Below are 12152 nucleotides of genomic sequence, written 5' to 3' on the forward strand. Positions count from 1 at the left end.
ATTGCCTGTTCTAAAATAAAATAGTAATCACATCAAACTCGTTTTGATAAGACATGTGAAAATTGCCATAATTTTTCCTTGCATTATTGTATGGTCTTTCAATAAATTACTTCCTTGAAAGGTTATCAGTTTTGGAATAGTTAAGCAAAGTCATTAAACAGAGACAAAAAATTTGTTACTCTTTCAAAATTCTTGTATGATATAGAGATGTATATAAAAATTATAAATATGATTTTAAAATTAAAATATTATTATTTTAAAATATTGGATGACAATTACAAGGCGCAGCCATCAATTTTCAGGAGTGGTTTAATAACTTCAGAAAATTTTTAAAATGTTTTGAAGTAGCTTTACAAACTGTGAAAACATTTCAGTATTTGGAAGTAAAAGTTTCAGAAACATCTTTTAAATAGCCATGCTTGAAAATTGCAATAATTTTTAACGTTGGTATTTGGGGTTTCTTAAAAGACATTAAAGCCATTCAACTTGACCGCCCCTCTAGAAATTGTTTTTGGTTTATGGAAATAAACCTTTGACAAATAAATCTCTTGCAAACTTTCTGCATCTGAAATCGAAAATATTTTTTAAAGGACAAGGTTTAAGGGTGCTGAATCCTGACGTCCGATATTTGACATTATCAACATTACAAAAAAGGACTTAGAAAGTGTTATTGCTTTTCTATTACCACTTGCCAATCCAGCGAACCTGCTTGATGAAACCAAGCGTATTTAAAGCAGAGGGTAAGCTTCTTGTTTTTCAGTGGCGCCATCTATGGCCAAAAATATGACTTCAGCCACACAGTCACAGCCTCTTTATAGGGCAGACCCATTCACATATTCGCAGATCGTAACTTTGACCTGAGAGAGCAATCAATCTCCAATTCAGTATCCTTAGAGGTATGATTTGTTATGGGAACATGGAGGGACTTTGTGACCCAGCAGTTTTAACATGCACCAGTCACCATTTACTACATAGACATGGTATCTATGTAGTAAAGACATGGCCAAAGACATGGGCCAAACGCCAGGCTATCCCAGCACTTAATATCTAGTATCTGAAACTTTTACATTCAAGTACATTTCATCAAAAAGTTATTTTGGGATTAAGTGGGGAATCACTTCATATACTAATTTCAATAGCACCTTGTAATTAGGTATCACATCAATTGTATTCTGAATAAATAGTACCTTCTAAACTCATGCATCTTGAATACATGCCAGGAGGTATTTCAGGCCACCATTGGAAAAATAGTCCATAGTTAGGAGCTGTGGAAGGTGGACAAGGTCTGCAAGCTGAAAAAAAATCAATGAAAAATTACACAAATTTACAAACTATTTTGAAATTTTAATAAATAAAAATACCAGGGGTGATTGGGACATAAAAAGAAAAACCCTGAAAGTTTCAGGTGCAAAAAATTTATATCAAGATATCAATTTATATACCAATCATGTTTCATATTTAACATAGTTTTCTGAACTAGTATTTATAATTAAATTACCTACTAATATAGAATATCAAACCTTTCTTTATAGTAATTAATTCAAGAAAAATCTCACTTCTTACAAGAACCACAATATTGGATTTTAAAACCACGAAAATACAAATTTGCGATATTGAATTTTTAAATCGCTTAAATACAAATCATAATGCACAGAATATTTAGACCGTGTAAATATGAATATCGATACATAGTTTCTAAATCACATACAAAAACAAAAATCGATGCATGAAATTACAATCGCGTAATTATCAATTACGATATTGAATTTCATACAAATTGCGACATTAGATTTTGAAAACGTGCAAACTGCAAAATTAGACTCTTAAATCTCATAAATAAGAATCGGGATGTACGATTTTTAAATTGTGTGAATACGCATCGCGATATTAGCAGATTAAATATTAATAAAAAATGCAACTAAATATTAATAAATTCCCATTTATCAAGCAATGACTTACATTTTATTTCATCCTTAAATTACATGTTGATCTTATCTTTGGTTGATTTTACAGAGTTATTATTTTTTTTTTGCATAGTTTTAAGTCATCATCCTAGCCCAGTTCATTGCATAAAAAAAAAAAAGAATTGAAAAACATAATTACGTTCAGATCCATCGGAGAAATGATCTTTCTCACAGAAAGCACACATAGATTGGTTAGCATATTCCATGCCTGGATTACAGGGTGGACAAGGAATTCTATCGGAATAAATGGGGAGAGAGACAGAATCCGGAACATCATCCCGACAGATTTTTGGTTCAACCCACTTGTAGATCAATTGTGTTGTCTTCATTTCATCACATGGAGTGTGTACTTCATAGTAATCTTGTTTCCTGCAGGGTGGTCGATCCAGACATTTTGAGGAACCTCTAGCTGTTACAAAAGATAAATAGAAGTGCAAAAATATAATAAAGTACAAAACAAACAAATGGCTGTAATAAAGTACAAAACAGACAAATGGAATAACTGTTTCAACAGTTAATATATAAAAAAAATTTAATTTAGAAAAGTTCAGATTTTTTTTTTTTTTTGCACTTCTGTTTAAATTTTTACCTTTATAACTTAGAAAACAATTTACTATTTATCTGATGGAAATATAAATAAATAATGTAATTATTCTAGATAAACTTGTTGCTTAGAGAATTAAGCTGAGAATGGCAAGTTTCTTCTTGCTGCCATAAACTCCTCTTAAAAGAAGACAAGAAACTATTCTTATAAAATTATTAAAAAACTAAAATTATTTATCAACTTAATTTAGTGAATAGCATTCTTTTTTTTCTGTAAATACAAAATAGTAAGCCATTACATTTTTTCTTTGATTAAAAACGTTAGACTAACGAACTACTCTAGAGATTAAGGATAAAAAAGAATAAATTTTTAAGTCAGAAATATATTGAACAGTCAGAAATATTATTGTCAGAAATATATGGGTGAGAGTTTACAATCAAAAGGACTAGTTTGTTGAAGCAAAAAATAAATTTGAAAAATGAATGAAGGCAGATTTTAATGGAGTTTCTTACATTACATTTTTTTCAACAGAGACATACTTTTAGTAGAGTTTTTTAAATTACATTTTCTAAACAGAGACATATTTTTATGGAGTTTTTTACATTACATTTTCTAAACAGAGACATATTTTTAATGGAGTTTCTTTCATTACATTTTCTAAACAGACACATAATGGAGTACCCTGTACTACATTTTAAAAATGGATTAATATTTTTAATGACCTTTTTTACGTTATGTATGGATACATAGTTTTGCAACATATAAATATGATATGAATACATATTTGTATTTGCCCAAAAGAAGTTCAGTCAAAGGCAGTTCAAAGTGACTAAGATATAGCTCAATTTATATGTTAAATAACTATTGGTTATTAACTAAATTTCCTTATAAAATATACTGTCTTCATTGTCAAAAAAGGAAAAAAACAATACAAATAAACAACTTTAATAAATTACTCTAGTTGAAAATAGTAATACTTTTAGAAAAAAAAAAAACTTTAAAACTATAAAATGCATAAAACTGCTGCCTAAACACATAATGGTATTTAAAAATTTATTTAAAGGTGAAATGTAAATACAAATATAGTTTACTCTCGATTCAAAAACTTATTATGTGAAAAAAATATTTCCCCCTATATCCACTTAATGTTAATTTGAATTCTTACGTCGAAGAATTTCTTAGTCAAAACCCTGTTATGTTGAATTTTTTTTTCGGAAAAATCGCTATGTAAATTTATTGTAAACCAATACTTTTTAATTTAATGCATAATTATTTATGTCTCACTTTGGAAACCAAAATTATCATTGTTGTATATAGACTTATAGTTAACTATAAATACAAACAGATTTATTAGTAGTTATTCTCCCGCATCATGACTCTATATTTTAGAGTAATATTTTAGAAAACATTTTTTTTTCCTTTTTAAAACATATTTAGTTCTGAACTTCTTATCTCGAAAACTTACTACCTCGAATTTTTTTTTATTAGCGCCCCTCAGCAACTGCGGAAGTATCTCAACAATGGGGGCTCTCTCCCCACCCTGTATATTCCCTATGTGTGTGGATATATATAGATGTATATTTATATATGCTTAATATATGTATATATATATATATATATGTTTAATATATATATATATATATATTTATTTAATGTATATATTTCTCATTTTACAGTATTTAGTTTTATTATGTTTCACTTTCGTTGTAAAAATATATCCTTATTATTCTGTTCACTCTGATACATGAAACCAAGAATTTTCTCATCGGACAGGAATAGGGACACATATTTCCTTTGCGGAGAATGAGTAGGGAATTATTTGGTAGCAATTTTCTCCAAGGAAATGTTAAAGCTCACTTGAATTAGAGACATTTTTTAAAAATTCAGACACAAAAAACATACCTGTTTTATTTTTAAATTAAATTAAATTACACGAATACTAAGTGAAAAAAAATTGCAATTTTAGAAGGGTCTCTGCCACCTTCTTTTAGAAAAAGTGAGGGGGTTAAACTAAAAAACCCTCCGACCGCTCGTTTCCTGACATCCCTTCGACTTCAAAAGTATACCTATACCTTAAATCGTCATACTTACGAGAATACTGAGTCACTGAATCACAGGAAGAACAATCAGAAGACCCCGAAACAGAATAAGTATTTTCAGGGCACGGTGTGCAGAGTTTTGAACCTAAACTACTGTAAGATCCTGATGCACAAGGAGAACATTCAGATGTATATGCAACTCCTGTAATGATTAATGATTATATTGCATCAATAAATGCTTATACTAACAAATTAAGAACACTTTTCTTGAAGTTTAAAAGGATTTCTTTTTGCAATAAAGAAAAAAACTGATAAATTATACATTTGTAGAAGTAGTTAAAAAGGCCATGACAATAAATCAAGAGAAAATATATATTCAAAGTAACTTCATCAAACTATCTCTTATCATCAATTTTCAATAAATTGTAATTAACTTTTTCTGTAATTGAAGCTAAACCTGAAAACAATCATTCCTCACATGGAGACTCAACAGAAAAAAAGAGGGCAACTTTAATTAAATAAGCAACCAGTCACTTTTTCCTATCATTTAATGATAAAAGTACATCAATGCAGACACTCTGGAAAAACAGAATTTTCATTAAAATGACAAATTTAATATTTTGATCAGGATAATTAATATTCTGATTTTTCTGAATCCATTAATTAGAGATGGAAAGATTCCTGTACAAAAAGAATTCTTTAACAATTCTTATATTTCAATATTTTTAAATAAAGTTCATAGTAAGTACGTTAAACTACATTTCATCACATAATTATATTATTTTTTTGTGGACTTAACTCTTTATAGCCATAGATTATTTCTAATATGATTTTTTTTAAATATAATTTAATAAAAGTAAAAAAAAATTTGGAAAAATTGGCGATTAAATTAAAAAACTTATCGATATCAGTTCTCATTAGGTTTGAGAAAAAAATTGGCTACTAAGTTTAGATAATATACCGGCCACTGGCTACTAACCGAAAATTTGAATTTTCAAGTCTAACTGGAGCTTTTGTTCAGTTTATAAATGAAATTAATCTCAGATTTTGTAAATATTATTAAAAATATATATTAAATAACAAAAGTTTAAAACAAATTGTTTTTAAAACACTCAGAGAAGAGCTAATCTAGGTAAAATTAATAGCATCTGATCAAAATTTATAGTACAAAAAAAACATTCAGTCAATGGACAAACTTCAAAAATTAAAGTGAGGAAAGTCAACAAGTTACAAGCACCAACCAACATGTGGATTTATGTACAACAATATAAGGATTTTTAAAAAAAATTAGAATGACATTCATTCAATTATAAAAATTCGAATTCCATATTAAAAAAAAGACACTTTACCATATAAAAAAATAATCAATTGTATGTATTTCAAAAGTTTTTTTATGTTTTTATGTTAAGTCTGATAGATGCTCCGATAAATAATAATTATTAAATAAAAATTTTACATGAATAGACCTACTGAAAAATTCTTATTTTTTACAAAAGAAAAATATAAACTTGCATGAATGAAAAGAGCCTAACTTTCAAAAATATAACTGAAATGAAATTTTAGAAGTAAATTTTTTTTTAAAATGAACTATCATGAATTTCAATAGTTACAATAAATTTTATTTTGCTATTTTACAGCATTATTAAAAATATTTCATACATTACCACTTATTTCAATTTTCTTAATGCGTATTGGCTTGGGTTTCCGCATTTTCTCCGAAAAACCCATTCCAACAGTCTTCCAATAAAGAACATTCAACCCAGCTTTCAATTGTACCTGTAACGAAATAAATAATAATATCATTCTGATCATATTTTATTCAAAAAAAAAAAAAAAAAAAAGGCTGAAGGATTAACGTGTCGAATGCTTAACAGAAAAAATTTCGTAAGCCTCAATCAAATTATAAATATATTCCATTTTGATTATATAGGAAGTTCAATGCATTTCGCAAAACTAGTATTAAGAATGTTGTATATTTGTTATTCCTCTAAGTCAAAAATGTGAAAATTAACGTTCGCGAGAGAAAATTTCGAACAATCACTGCAAAAGTCATTTTTTTTAATAAACATTTATCATTCAATCGATGTGAGAAATTCTTTGTTTAAAGGAGAATTTCTTGGTACCTTCACAAAAAGATGTCAAAAAATTTCGTTATTCCGTTGATTTTCTTGCTCCGCAATTTACGTAACATTCTAACTTTCAATTTTCAGTTTTATTTCTTCTTAAAAAGTCGGCAATTTAATACCTAAATCAAAAATCAAGCCAGATAGATCTTTATATTATAAGTTAAGCGCAAGAATGAATAATGAAACATGAATGAAACCAAAAAAAATTCGCGCAAATACAAACATATGATAGTAGTAGAAGTAGAAGTTACTTGAAATAGAAAGTCAAGTAATTTAAATGCATTAAGAACTGAACTGAATGTGTCAAAACGAAACTAAAAGTGGGTGTGGCGTAATAGATTTAAAGAGTTTCGTTTTCTTGTTTGCTATTAAATTTTGTTACGTTTTCTTGTTTGTTATTAAATTTTGTTTCGTTTTCTAAACAACGAAACATTAAAATAGAAAGTTTTTACCGAGTTGAAAAAACTCTGGAGCTGAAGAAAAAAAAAATCAATGAATTGTTTTTCAGCTAATTACATTGGATTATTATTCGTTTGTGATTACATTATTCCATCTTTGGATAACTTAATTCATATTTTGTGAGACAAACCATTAAAAATAATTTTAAATGAAATAAAATACAATATGTACCGTTGACGTTCTCCATTTAGCTTCTTCGGTTGTACGGGGCCATTTATACTTTTCAACGTCTTCGATTGATTGACACTGATCATTTTGAGCCTGTTACAAAAATAATTCTTTAAAACGAATCTTCAAGCTTTATACTTACTTTTTATTAGCAGAGTGAAACCACATGCTACTAAGAATAAACAATTTTTACCAATATATAATTTATAAACAATGTTTATACCTAATGTTTTTAAGTTTATACTTAATGTTATTTTAATAAACATAAGAAAAAACTTAATAGTGATTACATAATTTTTATAAAGTAAAAATTTTAAAATAGTTCGATGTTGTTTTAATTAGAAATTGGGTATACTATAGCCTACGTCACAGATCGTGTTATTCCTACTAAATTTAACTAGTAAACAGCGTTTTCTGCGAACCTGATTTCTAGCAACAAGTAAAAGCATCAAACGAAGTGTCTTGTTTATAAGTCGCTACTCGCCAAGTTGGAATTGTATTAGTCTAGTTCCTTTGGAAATAATTTATATTGTTTTTTTACCGAAGTTTATGAATTTATTAAACATATTTAAAACTCAATTTATTAATTAAACTAAAAGGTAAATGTTATTCCTAGTAAGTGGAAGTAGTTGTGCTTTTTTCATATTATACCCAATTGTGTTTAAAATTCTCAACCTTTATTATTATTATTGCTTTCCAACTTTGTAATTTTTGGTGCACAAAATTATGTACGTATGGGTAGAAGAAATTAAAATTACGCAATCTTATAGGTAACCTTTTGGATGATTTAACTGGTAAAAGAAAAAAAATAATTTCATCATCAGAATCCTTTTTCTACTAATTTTTCGTTTAATAACTGTTTGGGTAAAATAAATAAATAAAAAAAAACTTTAAGTGAAAAAATGGAGAAAAAAAATTTAAAAAAAAGTTTTTTTTTTTTATCTCTCAGAGCGTTAAAAATATAAACTGTAACTTTATTACATTATCTATCAATATACAAATCAGACAAATAAATAAATTATAGGAAGTTAAAGATGAAATCAAAATAAGCACTTTATGTGTATTTTGAAAAAAAAAATACTTTTGATTATTTGAACTGTATAGCATTGACCGAAACTATAAAAAGTAAAACCTCAGTAATTAAAAAAAAAAATTATAATTAGTGCACCAATTTTTAACATATCAATTAAAAATTCGCAAATAATATATAGTAAGATTTCATTTTAATATCAAGAATCCAATTGCTACACTATTTTTTTATATTTTTAAAATAATAATAGAGAAAGTATACTATTTACCTCGAAATTGAATAAAATGGAAGGATCAGTGTATTGATAAGTATAGGATAATACTCCCGGCTTGACCAATTCCACAGAATACGTGAGGGTTGCTGCACATGGACCACCATGGGAAGATATAAATGACTTTGTTGGTTTCCATCCGAACCTAGGCATAAATTAATTGTAATTTTCGAATATAGAAATGCTTTCATTATATTGCAAAAAAGAATTTTAGCAATTCAAGATAGATTGCACGAGAAGTTAATTGCATATTATAAACTAATATATTATTAATTAATATATAATTAATTAATATATAATTAATTGTTCATAAATAATGATTAAGAAATTGCTAGACTTTAATGAAAGACGAAGCACAATATAAATTGTCAATGCACACTGTAATAAGGAATTGAAATATTGCAAACAATTACTTGGGGTAGGTTCTCAGAATTTTAAAATTAAAAATTACTTGCTAAAACATAGTATTGTTTACTACAACAAAATTGCTTTTTTCACAATAATTATTTTCTTTCCTTTAATTTTTATAAGTAGTATCTTTATTGTATCAATTACGTTTTGTTTGAAAAATAGTACGGGTATTCTTTCTCCTGCATTTTAGAAAATCTGGAATATTATATTTGTGCTAGGTTCTTAGTATTTTAAAATTACAAATTACTTGTTATTACCGTTTTTTACGACAAAGGAAATTTTTCCCAATAATTTTTTTATTTAATTTAATTTTTATAAGTAATATCTTAATTGTATCAATTATGTTTTGTTTGAAAAATCACGGACATTCTTTTTCCTGCATATTAGCAAATCTGGAATATGATTCTATTTGTATGAGATTCTTAGCATTTTAAAATTGCAAATTACTTGTCAAAATACATTACCGCTTCTTAGAACGAAAGAACTTTTCCTCAAACAATATTTCTTTTACTGCTTTTATTTATTATGAGTTGTATCGTTAATGTATTAATGATATTTTCTTTAAAAAATAGCACGGGCATTCTTTTCTCCTGCATATTAGCAAATCTGAAATATATCGTGTCTGGAATACAATTTTATTTACGTGAGGTTCTTTATTTTAAAATTACAAATGCCTGATTTAAAAATTGAAAATTGCTTGTTAAAATTTTTTACAATAAAAGAACTTTTCTCGAAGCAATTTCGTTTATTCCTTTTATTAATTATAAGATTTATCCTTATTGTATTAATGATATTTTCCGGGAAAAAAGCAGAGGGTATTCTTTCTCCTGCATATAATCAAATCTGGAATATGTCGTGCATGAAACTGGAATGTAGAAAGAATATCATTAAAATATTACTTCTTAATTCTGTTATTTATTTTAAAGTGTAAACATTTTGGAAATGGAATTAAAAAAAAAACATCATGGAAAAATTGATACTTAATTTACATTTTCCGAGAACTCAGCTCAACCCATGTTAGAGAAAAGAAATGTACCCCAACTGCAAAGCCCGATTTTCCAATTCAATAATATTATTATAATGTGCTTTTTAATATTATGAAATGGAATATTATAATAATAATAAATTCTTTATAATTCTAAAATGGCTATTTAATAGATAATAAAAATAATGTTTCATTATTATTATTTCAACCACCCGGCTTCTGTTTTATACCCCCTGTCAAGAGGAAATTTATAACTAGTGCTTATCAAGACAAAATAAAATTTTATCGATTAGATTAGATTTAGAAAAATTATTTTAAAGTTCCAATAAAATTTTAAACAATATTCGGGTGTATTAGAAGGCTTTGTCTTCATCTTTTAAAAGACAACATTCTTTCTTTGAAAGATTCTATTGATTAAAGTTCCACAAATAGAATTCTTTCTTTCAGAAAAGAGCATTCCAATAGTTATTATTTTCACTTACTCAGAGCAATTCACTCCCACTCCAGATTCCGATACGAAATTGTGCAAGAGGCGAAAACTGCTTTCAAACGATTCTACAGAAACATGGAATCCGGGAGGCAGGTGATCCCAGGAATCGAATTTCACTCCCCCACCTAGGGAAAATGTTCCTGGAGGACACGATAAACATTCTAAAGTTGTTCGATTAAAGTATGTTCCAGCATCGCAAGATATTCCTGTCAATGAAACGAAATTATTTATTTGCCTCCTTTTTAAACTTGAAAGGAAGGAAAACAGAAATATTTATATTTGTTTTAAATGTAATAAAAATACAATAAAGTATATGATGTCACAAATGTACTAAAAAGTCGAAATGGCTAATTTCGATTTTCAAAATAAATTCAGAGACAAACTAAATTTTATTTGTTTGCTATAAGTCTACCGAATGATTGTATTTCTTTGATTATACAAAATACATTTGATTTAGCTTTTTTTATTAAAAAAAAAAACTTTATTTTTAATATCACTTACTGTGTACATAATTATGTGTATTTTCTAATTTTAAACAGAGTTTATATTATACATAACATAAATATAGTTTATATATAACAAGAGTTTATATTTTAAAAATACAGAAACAGATTTAGAAATTTAGGGGCTCTTAGACACATTAAAACCGTAGGGAGTTTTGACTCCAAAATTTCCTTCAATTTTACATTTCTTTAACTTATTCATAGAAAGCAAATTTGATATTATTTTGCAAACAAAACTGAGGAAATGTATTTAGCATAACATGAACTAAAGAATTAAAAAAAACTTGAAGAATGGTCTCAATGGCGTATTTATTACATCTGAAATTAATAAATGAAGACCAATGGGGAAGAACGATTTTTGTCCTTTTTTCAAAAAATGGTGAGTTTGATCACCATCTGTTGTATTTTGAGAATTACCAAGTTTTTGAAAAATGAATAACGTGGAAAATTTGTTCTCACCGAAAGTTATTACACATTGAAGATGAGCCATGCAGGAGGAAAACGATTCTTGTATACGCATAGAAAAGACGAATAGAAAGAAACGACGGAAGTATTGATTAGCAGTGTTTCCCAAAGTGTGGTACGCGCACCCCCAGGGGTACGGGAACATTTTAACGGGGGTACGCGTTCTTATGCGAATTATCTTGCAACAAATAAAAATTTTAATTATAAACAAAGCTAGCCATGAAAATTTACGATTACGTATTTTTCTATTAGCTATTTTTTGCAGAGTTAACATTCAATAATTAGTGGCGTCAACAGCCAGTTGTGATTTTTAATTTTTGTGCAAGTTTTTTATCACAGCAAAAATAATCATCCTTCTCACAGATGCAAATAAACTTATTAACAAAGCTTTGTAACAAAAAAGAACAATAAACATATTTAAAAAAAATACATTCATTTTTTTATTAATGGTACACAGCGCTGTGAAAAATTTAGAAAGGGTACGCAAAAGTCTATAAGTTTGTCTACTGAGGGTCGCAAAAGTCTACTGAGGAAGCACTAATTGGAGAGGAATTTCGAAGAAAAACTGTTCTTGTCCAATCCGATTTTCAAACTTTATTTTCTCTCATCATTAAAAATTATAAATTTCGTTTTTTAAATTTTTAGGGGGATGTAAATAAATGCTTGCGATATTCATGTATATTTTTATTTTTACGGT

General features: G+C 27.3%; 1 protein-coding gene across 2 annotated transcripts in view; it reads right to left on the reverse strand.

The window, feature by feature from the left end:
• Positions 1-12152, reverse strand: part of LOC107441090 (endosome/lysosome-associated apoptosis and autophagy regulator family member 2) — a 66139-nt gene that overhangs the window by 20954 nt on the left and 33033 nt on the right. For both annotated transcript variants that reach the window (XM_043039663.3, XM_043039662.3), the window contains exons 3-9: positions 10480-10693; positions 8599-8746; positions 7304-7393; positions 6212-6323; positions 4600-4749; positions 2104-2373; positions 1188-1292 (exon numbers count right to left, since the gene is read on the reverse strand). In XM_043039663.3, the coding sequence (XP_042895597.1) occupies positions 1188-1292; positions 2104-2373; positions 4600-4749; positions 6212-6323; positions 7304-7393; positions 8599-8746; positions 10480-10693 (1089 nt within the window). The remainder of the gene's footprint in view (positions 1-1187; positions 1293-2103; positions 2374-4599; positions 4750-6211; positions 6324-7303; positions 7394-8598; positions 8747-10479; positions 10694-12152) is intronic.

This window comes from Parasteatoda tepidariorum, chromosome 8, assembly GCF_982258835.1.
Source record: "Parasteatoda tepidariorum strain Cologne lab strain chromosome 8, Ptep-v5.0, whole genome shotgun sequence".
Taxonomy (NCBI): Eukaryota; Metazoa; Arthropoda; class Arachnida; order Araneae; family Theridiidae; genus Parasteatoda; species Parasteatoda tepidariorum.